The sequence below is a fragment of the Mesocricetus auratus genome, unplaced genomic scaffold (assembly GCF_017639785.1).
Source record: "Mesocricetus auratus isolate SY011 unplaced genomic scaffold, BCM_Maur_2.0 Super-Scaffold_100004, whole genome shotgun sequence".
Classification (NCBI taxonomy): Eukaryota; Metazoa; Chordata; class Mammalia; order Rodentia; family Cricetidae; genus Mesocricetus; species Mesocricetus auratus.
This window is the reverse complement of record NW_024429189.1, coordinates 54,735,741-54,755,612: the sequence shown is the minus strand read 5'-3', so window position 1 is coordinate 54,755,612 and position 19,872 is coordinate 54,735,741. Positions and strand designations below refer to the sequence as shown.

Here is a 19,872-nt window from a genome sequence, read left to right as displayed (position 1 = left end):
ATAATACTTTATTGTTTTGTTTACAAGATGTTATTAGCTCATTCATCTTTGATTCAATATTTCACATATTTTACATCCTTAGAATTGTACATTACGCCACAACAAACAGGAGCACACCTATGTACCTTAGAGAGCCCAGCGTCAATATTTTTATATGTATTTGTAAGTGATGCTGACTTCTACAACAAATTACTAAATCACAGTTGAATACATTGATCCTTATAGTCTATAACCTTCAGACATAATCTCATTAGACACTCAAGATTTAGCTGGTAATTAATAATTTCATGACATCTCCTCAGAGAGGGTCTCCATGGTTTAAAAGCAGACATACCTAGGTCTCAGAATCCCATTCTAAGAACCTTAGTGGTAAATGAAGACAAGAGTTTCAACACAGGTAACAAAACGTGAAACAGTGCTCTTTATTTTAACCATAAGGGGATGTGGGCATGCTTTGCTAGGCTTTCACCATCTAGAGGTTCTTAATGGTGATTCAGCTCGGTGTCTATTCTTTCCAGTATTCCTCAATGCCTGGGAAATCTTAATACTTCTTCATTTCTCTATTTCATGTTGCTTTTGAACACTTTCACTGAGGTTGAGAGGGAAAAAGCATTTAGTTTCTTTTTAATCACACAAATAAATGTTCTCTTAAATATTTTTCTTATTAAATATCTTTCTGTTTCTGTCTGTCTGTCTGTCTTTCTCTCTCTCTCTCTCTCTCTCTCTCTCACACACACACACACACACACACACACACACACACACAGGGCCTAAAAAAGAGATAGACAGTAAGTAAAGAAAATGATTTTATTTCAAGAAAAGAATTTGAGAACATGAGCATTAAGTCCATTACTATGTTCTCTTCCCAAACTTCAACTATATTTGGTCTGAGATTTTCTAAGGAGCTAAAGAAGTATGCTAATCCATAGTTGTAGAACATCTAAGAAAAAGAAAAGAGATGTCCATACATTGAAGCAGGAGAGGAATTAGAACACGATGAGATGACACATATGCATGAAAATGCCACAATAAAGGATATTATGTTAAGCTAACTTAAACAATCGAAACTTTAACAAGCAATTCTTATAGCAGAAATATATAGTTGTGATTACTTTTCATTCTTAAATATATTTATGTTATTTATTTGTTATAATGGGTACACATGTGCAAAGATCACAGGCATAGTGCATAAGTCACTTCTTGTCTTCAGTCCTTGTGTCCTCAGGTTCACACTCAGCTCATCACACTCAGCTGATTTACCTCTGGACAGATTTCTCTGATGAGGGAAATGAAATTTGTGTCTCAGTGGGTGTGAAAACCATTACTGTCCTCATTTTTTAGCTAATACTATTAATTTTCCTGAGATTGTAGATTTGAAAAGTAACATTCAAGTAATTCATTAGCAAAATAGTCTATAATGAAGTATGCTCTTCTTTACATTGAATTTTAAATGTAACCAGAGTGAAACCTTTATGTCTTTCCTTACCGATAAGTAAATTGACAGTCAGTGTACTTAAAGGTTTACATTTATATCATTGCAAATGAAACCAATACAAAAGGAATAAAGATTGGACACTATAGTTAAGCAACAATTGATAGTTTTCCATGTTTACTATATGAAGTGTGCATATTGAGAATGGAGTAGTATTAGGTAGCCACACTTTAAAGCAACCTTTTAAGTGATTGAAGCATGAATTGAATACAATCACCTTTACACAGAATGGTGAGACCTGGGGGATTTCACTCCCATTTTCTCAGAGACTGTTTACCAATGTAAATAATTTTAGTTCTGGTTTTAACCAGAAAACATTGACACATATACATTTTTACAAAAGTAGTTTTTGTTCCCTTACTCTGGTGAACTGGAAGAATTCAGACAAACTTTGGAGTGTAGAAGTTCATTGTTTTGTGCTCTGTCATATTTGGAAGATGTTCCTGTGAAGTAACCATACAGAAAGAATTTCTGTCTCTCACTTGCATCCATGTAAATACGCATCATGCTGCACTTTGGTTTGGTTTCGTGGTATCTATACCACAATTAACATTTTATCTAGCATCAAGAATTAAAAATCTATCACAATACTAGGCAGCCATATTTAAAAATTATATTACTAAAATTTATACTATTGCAATATTGAACCTCTTAAACAATCGTAGATATTGAGAGGTCATTAATAAGACAATTTTAATAAACTAGTATTCTTATTTTAGATTTCTTCATATTTTTGTAGGTTCTAAGCAATATAACAATTGCACTATAATCAAAAGTGTTCTTTCATGAAAATGATAATTTATATAAAGGGGACTATTTAATTTTTTATTATTTGGTTGGTTTGTTTGCTTTCATATACTCAAATAGATTATTTCCTCATCTAATATGTTAAATTTATTAACATGATAGTGACTAAAATATTAATCCAAAATGTTAACAAACTATCAACACTTCCTCTTGTCTGTTCAAGCTGCAGACTGTGGTAGTTTGGGTATACTCTGTTTACATGACCAACTCTTCATTTTATCATCTTTTCAGATCTAACAAAGAATCTAGGATCCTTTCATGAATGATACAAATACAGTTATAAGGAAAGCTCTTCAAATAGGTTAGTATGTCCAGTGACTGGTTGAAATCCATGTTCATCATCTTTGTGACTAAAGCCAAAAAGCAGATTGTTGGATCATGTACTTCTACTTCAAGTTTTCAAAAGTCCACATGAGATCTTGATATTATATATGCCAAAACACTATTTTTTACATCTCACTTTAGTTTTCCAAAGGAATATTTACATATACTATGTAGTGTTTAAGAGAATGCCAAAGATACTCTTACCTGATCTTCATATAAAGACAATCATGACTGTAAGGTGTAACACTATTTTTGTTCATAGATCTGACCAATATGAGTTGTGATAACTACAGATGTTCCATTTTTACTACTTAAGACTTTGCAGATCTACCCAAAAATTTAGAGTTATGTTCTTTTTTTTTTCTTCAAAGGTTTCTTGAGAGAGTCCTGGCTATCCTGAAACTCACTTTCTGGGCCAGGTTGGCCTTGAACTCACAGAAATATGCCTATGTCTATGTCTATTTCCAAAGTACTTGTATTAAAAAGCAAGACACCAAGTCCAGCAATGTACATTTATTAGAGTTTTTCATAAGGATATATTCTACTTTTGGCATGCACCTTATCTATTATTAAAACTAATAATAATGTCACAGTATATTAATAATCATATTAAAACAAAAGAAAAATAAGTTTCATCAATGTGTGTAAATCCAATTATATACAATTTAAATTCTTTATATTATTTCTGCCATACACACATATAAGTGTGTATATATATTAATTTGTACATGTTCATATGTCTATATATCAACTTTCTCAGATCCTGAGAGTATTAGGGTTTGAGGCTAGATGAACGCTGAGCTATATATTTGAAGTAAAAGGATATTTTTTAGATTAACTACTGTCATATTGGACTAAAGGGATTGGTCTCATCAAATTTGGGAAAAGCATGTATCTTGGCAAAGATATTTGTTGAAACATAAGCTTTTTGGTTTATTTCAAGTCATATGTTTACATATATATGTGTATAAATTTATATAAGACTGCATGTACACTTTTATAAATAGGTTTATCTTCAAAAATAAATTCAAATATTTTCTTCTAAAATCTATTGACTTTGCAATAACCTCCACTCTGAACAGATTTTGCATAAGCCCAAATGGAGATCCCCAACTGTACAGTGGTCACTGAGTTTATCCTGATGGGCATCACTGACCTCCCTGAGCTGCAGGCACCATTGTTTGGTCTGTTTCTTATCATCTACCTTATTTCATTGGTTGGCAACTTGGGCATGATCATCCTTACCATGACGGATTCCAGGCTGCAAACACCCATGTACTTTTTCCTCAGACACCTCTCTATCACTGACCTTGGTTATTCAACCACGGTGGGACCAAAAATGTTAAGAAATTTTATCGTAGATCAAAATATAATATCCTTTTATTTTTGTGCTACTCAGTTGTCTTTCTTTAGTATGTTCATTGTTAGTGAATTTTTTATTCTCTCTGCAATGTCCTATGACCGTTATGTAGCCATCTGCAAACCACTCCTCTACAATGTCATTATGTCACAAAGACTATGTTGGGCCCTGGTGGCAGTACCATATCTGTACAGTGTGTTTGTTGCTCTTATAGTTACCATAAATATTTTCTCTTCATCCTTCTGTGGCCATAATGTTAGTAGCCATTTCTACTGTGATGGCCTGCCATTGACATCTCTGCTCTGTTCAAATAAAGAGGAAAGTGAAATGATAATTTTTATCTTATCAATTATTGATTTGATTTCTTCTCCAGTTGTCATCCTTGTCTCCTATCTACTCATTCTCAGAGCTATTCTCAGAATGAATTCTGCTGAGGGCAGACGTAAGGCTTTCTCCACCTGTGGGTCCCACCTGACAGTGGTTACTGTCTTCTATGGGACTTTGATATTTATGTATGTGCAGCCTAAATCCAGTCACTCCTTCAACACTGACAAAGTGACTTCCATCTTTTATACCCTAGTCATTCCTATGTTGAATCCATTGATCTACAGCTTGAGGAACAAAGATGTAAAACATGCCCTTAAAAGAACAGGAAAAAGAATACAAAATATTTTCTCCTAAAAGTCACATGTTGTAAATTGTCAAATTTCACCAGAAATAAATTTAAATGCTTTATGATTTTCATAGAAGGAAACAGTAAAGCCAATGTTTCTCTGAAAAGGAGAGAGATTATAAACAAAACAAATGAAGAAATGAGGTAGTACAGAAGAATCTTTTTGAAGTGTATAAACCTACACAGGGTAACAATGTGTTTGTTATATGTGAGTGCAGAGAGAGACAAATGTCTCAGGTAATTTAAAGCAAGTATGTGAATTGAACTTTACAATAAATTTTTTGATGTTAATGTGTATCTATTTGTGTTATGTGAATTGCTAATATTTATATACATTTGGTATTCATATATATTTATAAACTCTTAAAAAATTTGATCACCATGTTATAAACGTGAGGTTTATCACTATCGGTCTAGGCTGGCTGTCAGAACATATCTACTGTTCATGCACCAGGCCATATATGAGGCTTAGTTTTCGCACATAATACAGAATTAATATACATAGTGTATTACTCTCATTATTAAAACTTATAAAACAAATTAATTTTTGATAATTGATCAATAGTTTGAATATTTTTCCACTTTGAAGGCTAAAATGTGACACATATTTGAAACACTATCTCACAGCACAATTCATCATGGATTTGTTCATTAATATATTTAATTTTTATTTTATGATGGCATGTTCATGTAAGTAGGGGTGTCTAAAGAGGACAGAAAATTTCAGATTCCCTGAAATTGGAGTTGCAGATGTTTGTTAACCACATTTTGTTAGAGCTAGGAATCACCAGATTATTCACCTGAGGACCATGGACTTTTCATAGCCTAGCCAATTCTCTATGGAGTAAGCATTGCATGTGTTGAACAAAAAGCATTCTCTCAGTGAAAATCAAGAACCCATGCCTTTTCCATAGCTTTTGCTTTGTTACTTGGCATATAATTGTTACATTGCTAATATTTAACTGAAAGATGAATAAAGTATAAACCCTCTGGGATATGTCTCCTGGGTTTCTAACCACTAATAATTAGACACTTCTCCAGAGTTAATAATAGATTATTAATCCTTAGAAAACTGAATGGACTACATGAATGCACATCTACTCACAAAATATTTTTTTGAATAACATGTATATTTTGATCAAGATCTACAATTTGGTGTAACAATATTATTGTATAATATTATAATATACAATATTAGAATTACAGTATTATATAAATTATCATAATTATATTAAACTATAACTATATATCCTATAACACATGCAACCTATAATTCAATACTATTATGCTAAAATAAAAATATGTAGAATTTAAATTGACAAACTTTACATGGATAACTTCAGAGAGATAGGGACAAGACAGCAAAAAAGCGCACATTTCCACTCAGCCGTAAGAAAAGTAACAATCAAAAGATAAAATATTTAACAGAATTTTATTTCACAAAATAAGAAAAAAGTTTTAAATAAATGAATGGACATTTTATAAATTCACAAGTCTCCAATTTGCAAAAACTGAATTTGTAGTATGAGATATTAAATTGAATAACACAATATTCTATAAAATATATCTAACTCATTTGATTTTACTGATGAGTAAATATATTTGTCATCACTTATGACACTATCAATTTGAATGACATCTTCTAGTGTTTATCTCAAATGACAGGGTGAATCTGGTAAGAGTGCAAAGTGTAAATTTATTTTGAAGAAAGCCAAGACCTTATTAGCATTCTATATAAGATAGCCATGACTCAAAAAAGTTGCACAAATAAAATGCATAATATAGTATAAAAGTTGAAACAAAAATAATTTAGTGATATAAATTCATATGCCATAAACAATCTTGGTGGTAATTTTTACATTTCAATAGTATGCAACTACCACCTCACTCTAGATCAAACTCTGTTTTTGAAATTTTTGAGATGATAATTTGATTACAACGTTTCTCCCTTCCTTTTACTTTTTCCAAACCCTGCCATATATCCCCTCCCTTCCCACCTTCAAATTTGTGGCCTCTTTTTTCACTATTTGTTAATGCATGTATTTATGTATAAAGATATATATTCCTAAATATACCCTTCTCAGCCTAGGTAATGTTACTTGTATGTAAATTTACAATGCTGACAGTTTGGCACTGAACAACCAATCATTCTGCTCTTCTCTGAGGAAGTAACCTCTGCTTTCCCCGGCTTCCCTCTGTTCTCTACAGTTCTTTGTGTAGAGTAGAGGCCTAATGTGCTTTTCTCCATCCAGTTTGGCATGGTCATTCCTGAGATCTTTGTTTATCTCACATTTGCAAAATCACAGTGACTAGACTTTACGGGAGTAGCTTCTGGTATCACACTCCATTTTTAATTAAAATTTTTTCATGGAATATATTTTGATCATGTTTTCCCCATATCACAGACCCTCCCACAACCTCCCTCCATTCCTAACCAACTTTAGGTTCTTTCTCTCCCTCTCCTTATGCCACTCTCAACCTTCCCCCTCAAAAAACAAAAGCAAAGTGAAAACAGCAAAACCACAGAACTAAAAATAGGACAAACAAGAAACAAATAAAACAAAAATGCCAAAACAGAACAAATGCTTCCACTGCAAAGCTATTTGGTAACAATTCCTCTCCAATCCCTCACTCCCCCTGGTAACTAGTACTAAGTTTCCTACCCCTATATCTTTGTTTTTTTTCTGTTCCATTTTTTAGTGAATATCTCCTGGTAAAGGTGACCTTTGTTTCTTGACTACTTTTAATTAGTACAATGTTTTCACTACTCATACCTATTGAACCATATGTTTGAATTCCATTTCTTCACTTGGTACGAGTGCATTATTAAAGGTAAAATGTTGAACTGTACCGAGTGTACAAAGAGTGCTGTTGACTGTCGACACAGACTGCAGATCTCCAAATCTGTATCTCATCATGTCTAATTTTCAGTCTGTTTATTAGTAACTTTAGTTTGGCACAATTGTAAGTGCTAAATAAATACCACTCCATGTTCTGATTTGATCAAAGAAAATATTTCTCTCTGTTTCTTTTGTGCTATGTTTGTGTTTTGGACAGCTGGATCCAATATTTTTTGTTTACTTTAATGTGACTCAAGTAATGATTGCTTTGCTATGTCTGACTTTACTAGTTCATCATGTTCTCTGAAAGTCTAAATACTCTATCCAGTATTTCAAATTATTTCACCGTTCAGATTTTCTATATTCAGTGACATTCTATTTATTAATTGTAGGATGAATATTTAAGTAGATTTTCAAATTATGGCTGGTACAATACAATAGTGAATGTGAGAATACTAATATCATTAGAATCCTAACATTAACTCATATGGGTAGATTCACATAAGTAGAGTTTTGGATTATGAAATATATTTATAAATAAACAAATAAAGTCATAGTTGAATAACAGATTTCCCTGACAATTAGTTTATAACCTCTAGATAGCTCATTAAACTCTCAAATTATTCAAGTTCAATCACTGATTTCCTCAGATGATCCACAGGGAGAAGAGTTTCTGTGGTTGCAAAAAATGCATAAATTGACTTATACAACTCCATTTTAAGTATCACACTGGGAAATCAAGACAGTGGTTTCACACAGGTAACAGAGTGTGACATAGCCATCTATATCAGCAGTGATTTCAAACATTGCAAACTTCACTTTCCCAACAATCTCTAAGTGTTCATTCCTAACAATAATTATGTGTTTCTAATTTCTTTATGATGCTCTCAGTTTTAATAATTATATCTAAATAATGTCAACTCATTTAAACATTTTGAAAGTTACTCAGAAATATACCAAGAGTTTATTATGTAAATATATCATAGACTTACTGATTCATTTATTATTCATTATTCCTTTATAAATCACATATAAGATATATTGGTTTTGTATGTGCTAATAAGACCTTTAGAAGAATTGTTTGTCAAATTTATGTTTGTGTGCAGTTTAGTAAAATATTCCATATTTACATAATTTAATAATATATTACATAATACACAATGCATTTTAATATTACCTAAATATGAATTTACTGTCCTGATTTTTTAATGACAGAATTTAAATTTCAAGGAGTCGAAAGTACATTCTTATTTCTTTCTAATTCTAAATGATATCACTCACTTTTAAAGAGTATATAGATGTGATTAACTTTCAAATTGCTTAGATGAATTAAATGTCCAAGTGAGCCAAGTTGTGCCTAGCATTATTTGAACATGAGGTGATTTTTTCCAGCTTTATGATTATTTCAGGTTTGTTCTACATTTTAATAATGATTTGTTTAGAGTTTTAAAAGCAATCTTTCAATACTCAGTAAAGATGGCAATTCTGAAAAACATATTTGGCTCTTGTATTGACTCTTAAATATATAGATAGGGCACAGCTTTAACTATAATTTTAGAAATATGTAATGTTTTTGTTATAATTTTTATTTTTAAATTTAAATTTAAATTAGAAGCAAGGTTGCTTCACATGTCAATCCCAGGGCCCTCTCCCTTTCCCTCCCCTCTATCTACACCCTCCCACCAACTCCCCATAGTCCCTCCTTTCTCCAGGAAGGGTGAGGCCCTCCATGTGGGTGTCCATAGTCTGTCATTTCATCCAGGGCAGGACCTAGACCCTTCCCCAAGGGTTCAGAATGAGACTGCATCTCTCATTGTGGGAGGGGCACCCAAAGTCCATTTGTATGTGAGGGATAAATACTGATCTACTACCCAAGGCCCCATAGATTGCCTAGGCCTCCTCACTGACACCCACATTCAGGGTATCTTGATCAGTCCCATGCTGGATTCACAGCCATCAGTCTGGGGTTCAAGAGCTACCCCTTGTTCAGGTCAGCTGTTTCTGGGGGTTAAACCAGCCCAGTCTTAACCCCTTTGTTTGTCAGTCCTCCCTCTCTGTCACTGGGTTCCTTGAGTTCAGTTCTGTATTTAGCTGTGGGAATCTGCCTCTGCTTCCATCAGCCATTGGATGAAGGTTCTGTTCCTCAGACTCTCTGGCCATGGGATTGTAGGTTGGCACTTCCCAGATCTAAGTCTAAAATCCATATGTGAGAGAATACATAACATGTTTGTCTTTTTGTGACTGGGTTACCTCACTCAGGATGGTTTCCTGCAAATTTCAGGATTCCATTGTTTTTTTCTGCTGAATTGTACTCCATTGTGTAAATGAACTACAATTTCTCTATCTACTCTGGAGGGGCATCTAGGTTGCTTCCAAATTCTGGCTATTACAAATAATGCTGCTATATGTTATGTTTTGTAGCTTTTAAAAAGATTTCAGCATTGCCAAATAAAGCAATAAAATAGAAACAAAGCATTTATTTAAGGTATTTCCTTGTGATAATATATGTTTTCATATGTGGAATGTATCTGAGGCCATAAACTATAATCAACATTTAAGTAAGTAGAGCATATTTGATATAATGTTTTCCCACAACATTATAAAGCTTTTATCCTTATAGGTTACACAGTTATGTCCAGCATCCTCACTATGAACTGCCTTACTTGTAATCTCTTCTTATTCAGTCAATTCTAATGCTTACAATATTCAACAAAATGGATAATTTATACCTCAATATATCTATGAGATGTAGGATGTGCTCATATACATATCCTATAATTTCATAAGTTACCTTCAATATATACTGGATTATATTTGCCAAAAATATTTTGTACATAATACATAGGAAGATATCAAATCATATAAAATTATCCATGCAATTTAAACCTTTTTTATTTTATCTTTATAGTGGTGTTTACCATATATGTGGAATATGAAGTATTAAAATTTATTATATACACTACATACTTCTTTTTCTTTTATACAACAATAATTTTTAGTCTTTATTATTAAATCAATACCAAAACCATTCTTCATAATTTGTTCATATATACTTATATGTTTGTAGGTTCTTAACTGTAATATATAAATAAATCCATGCATTTGTACAACATACATACATTATTTATTTAATGATTATTATACCAATACTCAAGACGGAACAGAAACACAGCACACAATCCCATATTACTTTGGCTTAGTGAAGAGAACCTGAAATAGGTACAATGAAAATTGAGATGCTTGAGCTAATTCCCCAATGCTTATAATTTCAGATCACTAAAAAGTTCAGTACTGATCAGTGGGATGTCCAAAAATACTTGTGAATACAGACTCTTTGGGGTGAGTTTATGCCCTGTTTCAAATTGCAAAACAGTGTATATATGTGGCTTTTGAGGGAAGAAGAGTAACATTGTAGCACAAAATCCTCCTTCATTTCTTCAAAATATGAACAAGCATGTCAGGATGGGGCATACTAAAAAGAATTGTCAGTGAAATATTTGCCCAGATTTACCTTTGTGTACATATTGTGTTAAAATACATCAGGATCATATATATGAATATCTTTTCTTTGGTACCTTCATATAAACCCAGTTTGAGTTTAATTTTCTATAGTGAACAAATAAATTTACTCAATATATTTTACAAGTTAACACCTTTAGCTACTGAATATGTAAGTATAAATATTTAATAATTAAATTTTAAAAGAGAAATGGCGGATTTTGTATAGTTTTATCTGCTCTTGCAGGCTAATTAGCACATGCCTTATGTGTTATTGCTAAATGTACTGATTATATGTCACTATGCATTTATAATTCTAGAAATGAAAGATACAAAAGCTTAAACAGTGCAATAAATTTTCATATATGTGACTTTCAAAGTTTTTTAAAATATTAAAACTTTATTTTAATAATATATTTATATCAGCAAATTATATCTCTAATCTCTATTTTCAGCTACATTTTTACCTACTGGCTACCTATCTTCCATCTACCTGACTTTGTGAGTCTGAAAACTAGTAAAATGTCACACTAAATATTATTAGGTGCTAAATATTCAATGAAATAGGATGCTTCACAGTTTATGTCAGTTGTAGCCACCAAATAGTGGGGGGGATTAATCTACAAGACAAAACAAAAAAACAAATATTTGTATACATTGAATAATGTAATTTTGTGACACAAACCTAGCTTAGAGCCATTTTTGAATTATGCATCTATTTAGGTTTTTAAAAGCATATGTTCTATATTAATATTAGAGATGTAATTTTAATTTTACCTGCAATAGTTTTTAAAAATATCTCCCAATTAACAATAATTGAACTCTATTTATGATGCTGATTTCTCTAATCAGAACAGATGTCCCAATGAGCTAGGATGGAGAACCACAGCCTCACACTGGTGACAGAATTCATCCTGATGGGCATCACTGACCGGCCTGAGCTGCAGGCCCCATTGTTTGGGCTGTTCCTCATCATCTATCTAATCTCACTGGCTGGCAACTTGGGCATGATCATCCTAACCATAGTGGATTCCCGACTGCAAACACCTATGTACTTCTTTCTCAGACACCTTGCCACTACAGATCTTGGTTATTCAACAGCTGTGGGACCCAAAATGTTAACTAATTTTATTGTCAATCAAAATAGAATATCCTTTAACCTTTGTGCTACACAGTTAACCTTTTTTCTTCTGTTCATTGCTTGTGAGCTATTTATTCTGTCTGCAATGTCCTATGACCGCTATGTGGCCATCTGTAGGCCTCTGCTTTATACTGTCATCATGTCACAAAGGGTATGTTGGGTGCTGGTGGTAACACCTTATCTTTATTGCACAATTGTGGCTCTTCTAATCACATTTAAAATTTTCACTTCGTCTTTCTGTGGCTACAATGTCATCAGTCATTTCTACTGTGACAGTCTCCCTTTACTATCTTTGGTCTGCTCAAATACACAAGAAATTGAAGTGATAATGTTGTTCTTGGCAGCGTTTAATTTGATGTCATCTCTTCTAGTTGTTCTTGTGTCCTACCTACTCATACTCATATCCATTCTTAGGATGAACTCTGCTGAAGGCAGACGCAAGGCTTTCTCCACCTGTGGGTCTCACCTGACAGTGGTCACTGTCTTCTATGGGACTTTGATATTTATGTATGTGCAGCCAAAATCCAGTCATACCTTTGACACTGACAAAGTGGCCTCCATATTTTACACCCTGATCATCCCCATGTTGAATCCATTGATTTACAGCTTGAGGAACAAAGATGTAAAACATGCCCTTCATAGGACAGGAAAAAAGATACACAGTGTTTTCCTTTGAAAATCACATAGCATGTAAGTTCTTAAGTCTTTGTTTTCTACAAAAATTCTTAGCAAGTACAAAGGATCAATATAGAATTAAATGTTAACATTCTTCCTGGTAGATAATACATAAATGCTCTATGTGAATTCATAAAGAACTCATTTTACTGAAGAGTACTCTATTATAATTCTAAAAATGGGAGATACATGATCACTCAAAATATTCTTAGAGTATAAACATCATAAGGTTTGATGGTAGAGCTTTGTACTGTGTAGAAAGAATAGGAGCTGCAGAGCAGGGCTTAACTTGTGGTTGAATTCTTGACACAGTCATTAAGTTTTCAAATGTATTGCATTTTTAATGTAGATATCCTCTTTATCTTTTAGGATTCATTCATTTCTATGAGTTGTATGAAAATCTAACTTGAACAGAGAGGATGCAATTTCCCCTGCTTTTCTTGTAAATCAGCATAGACCTTGTTTAATTGCCACATCTCATTAATAGCATCTATGACTATTTTCTTTTTCTCATCATCAACGTTACTTTCATCTATGTTGGTACCATGTCTGGTTAATTATAATCTGTAGATTGTTGGTAGTGTCTTTTTTTATTCACTGTATATATGCCTTTAAGTGAATGAACCACCTCAGATAGGTGCTTAAATTCTGATACAAAGACTAATATAAGCATTTATTTAATTCTTACTGGCTCAATTTTTATTTTTTATTGTGTGTTTTTGTACATTATTTAATTATCTATGTCAAAATAATAAAAACATTTTAAAAGTTGCATTGTCTTTGTTCTTGCATATAATATCTGAATATATGAAGTATATTCCTTGTTGTTTTCTGATGAAAGGACATCCTTTTATTTAGCCAATGCAACAGTAACTACACTGTTGGATTCAATACATTTATTGATGGTACTAAATATAATATATCATAATTATACAATAATGTATTATAATATGTTATAACACAATTATATATTATATACATTTGTATATATTTGTATACTATTTGTGAGAGCAAACATAATCGCACGAAGAAAACTATGCTATATTTCTATCAAAAGTACAGCAATATATGTAGAGAAATACATTATCAAGTATTGTATAATTTCCTCATACATATTCATCCTAATCCCTCAAAGTTAATAAAAGTATTTCCTCCGTAGGATTCATGCCATTGCATTTTCATAATGTAGCCAATGTATCTGTGCCACCAATTAATAACTAAATAAGTATTCTATGAAATAACAAAAGAGAACAATAGACACTTTTATATCTATTAGTGAATATTTAAAATAGCTGATTAAACAATTGACTTATTAGAAAAAATTACATAATTAGATGCTAAGTATACATAAGGTTTATATTTTGAAAATACTATAATTTACTAATAGAAAGTTCAACACAAAAATGAAATTACCTGATTCATCATTGAAAGCCATCAAATAATAAGGTATTTAAATTATTGAAATGTAACATATTTGCTTCAACTGATCAACTTCAGTGAATAGATATAAATTATATTCCAAAGAAAGATAAAAATTTCTAGCATCCATATTTGAAGGGTCATTCAGAAGTAAATATGCCCCAATAACATATTTCATTTCTTTAAATTTTTTTATTTTTAAATTTAAATTTAAATTAGAAACAAGGTTGCTTCACATGTCAATCCCAGGTCCTTCTCCCTTTCCCTCCCCTCCTCCCACACCCTCTTGCCAAGCCCACCAGTACCTTCTCATTTCCCAGGAAGGGTGAGGCCCTCCATGGGGTGTCCATAGTCTGTCATTTCATCCAGGGCAAGGCCTAGACCCTCCCCCAAGAGTCCAGGGTGAGAGTGGGATGGGTACCCATAGTCCATTTGTATGTGAGGGATAAATACTCATCTACTACCCAAGGCCCAATAGATTGCCTAGGCCTCCTCACTAATACCCACATTCAGGGGGTCTAAATTAGTCCCATGCTGGATTCACAGCCATCAGTCTGGGATTCAAGAGCTACCCCTTGTTCAGGTCAGCTGTTTCTGGGGGTTAAACCAGCCCAATATTAACACATTTCTAATATAAATAATGTTACATGTGATACAACATCAAATGACAGACCATAAAGAATAAAATGTGATAATGTTTAAAATTGGTCATATCAGATATTTGGAAAGTCAGTTTGCATTTTATTATACTAATTCATGAATATTTTAAAATGCTTTATATATTTTACTGTAGCATTCAACTTTTATAAACAATAAAATAGAATTGGATGAAACAATTACTAAAACATTTTTTTACCGGGCGTTGGTGGCGCACGCCTTTAATCCCAGCACTCCGGAGGCAGAGGCAGGCGGATCTCTGTGAGTTCGAGACCAGCCTGGACTACCAAGTGAGTTCCAGGACAGCCTCCAAAGCCACAGAGAAACCCTGTCTCGAAAAACACACAAAAAAATTTACTGAATTCTGTATTCTTTACTAAGGTCACTCAAAACAAAATGCTGGTAAGAACAAGAAATTTAAAATAGATTAGGGGAACTTAGAGTGTCGATGAAAACATAAGCTGACTTGCACATAAGCCACAGAAGTGGTGTAATATGTTTTCATTCCTAGAGATTATAACATTTGCAGTATATGGCAGGTAAGATGGGTTGGTGGTTAAACGCACTTGCACACTTGACAACACAAGTTTAATAACTAGAGCTCAGCAAAGGCTAAAGGAGAGAACTCATTCCTGAAAACTGTCCTCTGTTATATATATATATATATATATATATATATATATATATATATACATGCAGTGGCAAATGTGTCAACATAAACATACATGATGTTACTAAATAAAAAAATATTTGAAAAATATTTCTAAAAGTAATTATCAGGGCTGGAAAGAAGGTTCAGTGGTTAAAATGAATAGTGTTGTTGCTGAGATTTTGAGTTCTGTTTGAATTCAACTGGCTCTAATTCTGGATTCTCAGGAGCAAATGCCATTACCTGTCTTCTACAGACACCTGCACTCATGTGCCAATATCTGCACACAGATGCATACATACACATAGTAAAACAATAGATAATATTGCTTACTGTAGAGGTTTTTGAACAAAATGTAATGGACTCCACAGTTTTATTGCATCCTTTTATTTCATTACACTTTCATAGATTTTTTTGCTCATTTTTGTGGGTTTGCTTTGATTGTTAATCTGTTTTTGTTTTATTTTGAGAAAGAAGGTAAATTTCAGTGAAGAGGATCTGGAATACATAGGGAAGCAGAAGAATGTGATCAATAGGTATTGAAATATAAAAAAAAGTTTTCAATATATATATATGTAATAAAAAGAAGAATAAATCAAAAGAGATGAAGAAGGACATTTCATATTCATCACAGGAAAAATTCATCAGGAAGAAGCCTCAATTCTGAACATTTTTGCCCCAAATACAAAGGCACCAACATTTGTAAAAGAAACATTACTAAAACTCAAATCACACATAAGACCTCACACAGTTATAGTGGGAGACTTCAACAACCCACTCTCACCACTAGACAGGAGCAACAAACTGAAATTGAACAAAGAAACAAATGAACAAACAGAAGTCATGACCCAATTGGGATTATCAGACATCTATTAGAACATTACACCCAAACACAAAAGAATATAACCTCTCAGCACCACATGGAACCTTCTCTAAAATCAGCCACATACTAAACAACATAGAAAACCTCAACAGATACAAAAAATGGAATAACCCCCTGCATCTTATAGGATCAAAATGGTTTAAAGATTAAATACAGCAACAGCACAAATTGCAGAAACACTACAAACTCATGGAAACTTAACTAAACACAATTTCACCATTCCTGGGTCAAGAAGAAATAAAGAAAAAAAAAACCTAAAGACTTCCTAGAACTCAATGACAATGAAGACACAACATACTCAAACTTATGGGACACTTTGAAAGCAGTACTAAGAGGAAAGTTCAAATCACTACGTACTCACATGAAGAAACTGGAGAATACTCACACTAGAGAATTAGCAGCACAACTGAAAGCTCTAGAACAAAAGGAATCAAACTCACCCCAGAGGAGTAGAGCCAGGAAATAATCATACTGAGGCCTGAAATAAATAAAGTCCAAACAAGGAAATAATACAAAGAATCAAGGTAACAAAGAGTTGGTTCTTCGAGAAAATCTCCAAGGAGACAAACCTTTATCCAAACTAATCAAAAGGCAGAGAGAACATAAAAATTAACAAAATTAGGAATGAAAAGAGTGACATAACAACAGACACTGAGGAAATACAGAGATTCTTTAGGTCATACTTTGAAAACCTGTACTTCACAAATTTGAAAATTTAAGGAAATGGACAATTTTCTGGATAGATATCACTTACCAAAATTAAATCAGGAACAGATAAGCCATGTAAACAGACCTTTAACCCCTGATGAAACAGAAGCAGTCATCAAAAGTCTCCCAACCAAAAAAAAAAAACAAAAACAAAACCCAGATGGCTTCAGTGAAGAATTCTTGCAGAAATTTAAAGAAGTGCTAATTCCAATATTTCTCAAAGTGTTCCACACAGTAAAATCAGAAAGTTTGTGGCCAAACTCATTTCACAAGGTTACAATTACCTTAGTACCAAAGCCACTAAAAGACACAATGAAGAAAAAGAACTACAGACCAATATTGCTCATGAACCTTGACAGAGAAATATGCAATAAAATACTGATAAATCAAATCCAAGAACACATCAGATAAATCATCCACTATGTTTAACTAGGCTTCGTCCCAGAGATGCAGGGAGGTTCAACATATGAAAATCTATTATATAAACAAACTAAAAAAGGAAAACCAAATGATCATCTATTTATATGCTGAAAAAGCATTGGACAAAAATCCAACACCCCTTTATGATGGCGGTCCTGTAAAGATCAGGTATAACAGGAACATACCTGAACATAATAAAAGCATTGTACAGTGAACCAAGAGATAACATCAAACTAAATGGAGAGAAACTCAAGGTGATTCCTCTAAAATCAGGAACAAGACAACATTGTCCACTCTTTCCACATCTCTTTGATATTGTACATAAAGTTCTAGCTAGAGAAATAAGACAACAAAAGGAGATCAAGGGATATAAATTGAAAAGAAAGAAGTCAAACTTTCACTATTTCAGATGATATGATAATTCCCATAAGTTACCCAAAAACTCTACACATATGGGAACTCCTACAGCTGATAAACACCTTCAGCAAAGTGGCAGGATACAAGATTAACTAAAAAAATCAGTAGCCCCACTATATACAGAATATTAATGGACCAAGAAAGAAATCAAACTAACACCATACTTTACAATAGCCACAAACATCATAAAATATCTTGGGGTAATGCTAAGCTAACAACTGAATGACCTCTATAGCATGCATTTTAATCTTTAAAGAAAGAAATTAAAGAGGATACCAGAAAATGGAAAGATCTTCAATGCTCCTGGATAGGTAGGATCAACACCGTGAAAATTGCAATTTTGACAAAAGCAATCTACAAATTCAATGCAATCCCCATCAAAATCCCAGCACAATACTTCACAGGCCTTGAAAAAACAGTAGTCAACTTTTTATGGATAAACAAAAGACCCAGTTTAGCCAAAACAACCCTGTACAATGAAAGAACTTCCAGATGCATCACCATCAATGACTTCAAGCTCTATTATAGAGCTATAGTCCTGAAAACAGCTTGTTATTGGCACAAAAATAGACAGCTAGACCAATGGAATCAAATTGAAAACCCTGATATTAACCCACATACCTACAAAAACTTGATTTTTATCAAAGAATTAAATTATACAATGAAAAAAGAAAGCATCTTCAATAAATAGGGTTGTCATAACTGGATGCTGGCATGTAGAAGACTGCAGATAGATTCATGTTTATACTACGGTCAAAACGTCCTAATGGATCAAAGACCTCAACGTGAACCCAGCTACACTGAACCTCTTAGAAGCCAAAGTGGGAGATACCCTCAAACAAATTGCTACAGGTGACAGCTTCCTGAACATAACACCAGTAGCACAGAGAGTGAGGTGAAAAATTAATAAATGGGACCTCCTGAAACTGAGAAGCTTCTGTAAGGCAAAGAACACAGTCAGAAAGACAAAGGGCCAGCCCATAGAATTGGAAAAGTTATTCACCAACCCCACATCTGACAGAGGGTTGATCTCCAAAATGTATAGTGAACTCAAAAAGCAAGTATTCAAAACACCAAATGATCCAATTAAAAAGTGAGGTACAGGATGCCAGTGCCTGGGGATTGCCTGGGAATTGCACAAAGCTTCCAATCCTGGCGGGAGCAAAGCACCCCAGATTCCAGGTCTTCACTTCCACCAATGAGACCAGGAAACCAGCAGATCTAGGTAAAGAAGGCCCCAGGTGCCTTCCAGTGACTAGGGAAGGCCACAGAGCTACTTATCCTGGGGGGAGCCAAACACGCCAGACCCCAAGTCTTCTCTTCCAGCATAGGGACCAGGGGACCAGGTGGGAGGCTAAGTGCCCCAGATCCTGGTCTTCTTCTCCACCCACAGGACCAGAACGAGGACAAGGAATAGAAGAACTACCAGATTATTGGACTTGCAAGCACCCACTGAAAGAGAACTCTGGTCCACTACGCATCAGACCAGTAAGGGGCTCTTTCTGCACCCACTAGAAGAAGAGATGGGAAAGAGACAATACAAAACAAAAAACAACTCAGCAACAGAAAAACAAATATGACACCGCCAGATTCTAGACTCCACGCCAGCAAGACTCCAACATTCCAATGCAAATAAAGCCGAAGAGAATGACCTTAAAAACAACTTCATGAAAATTATAGAGGCATTAAAAGAGGATATATGAAAATTCCTCAAAGAAATGGATGAAAAAGAGTTGGTTCTTTGAGAAAATCAACAAAATAGACAAACCTCTGTCCAAACTAACCAAAAGACAGAGAGAGAACATGCTAATTAACAAAATCAGGGATGAGAAAGGGGACATAACAACGGACTCTGAGGAAATCAAGAGAATCATCAGGGCATACTTTGAAAATCTGTACTCCACAAAAT

At 33.5% G+C, this 19,872-nt stretch overlaps 2 protein-coding genes across 2 annotated transcripts; both read left to right on the top strand.

Annotated features, from left to right (window-relative positions):
• Positions 1–3,722: 3,722 nt before the first annotated feature.
• Positions 3,723–4,664, top strand: LOC101831450 (olfactory receptor 8K3-like). The gene has a single exon (XM_005065040.1). The coding sequence runs from the start codon at positions 3,723–3,725 to the stop codon at positions 4,662–4,664; it is 942 nt and encodes a 313-aa protein (XP_005065097.1).
• A 7,205-nt stretch (positions 4,665–11,869) lies between these two features.
• LOC101831716 (olfactory receptor 8K3-like) lies at positions 11,870–12,811 on the top strand. Its single transcript, XM_005065041.2, has one exon. The coding sequence runs from the start codon at positions 11,870–11,872 to the stop codon at positions 12,809–12,811; it is 942 nt and encodes a 313-aa protein (XP_005065098.1).
• Positions 12,812–19,872: the final 7,061 nt, after the last annotated feature.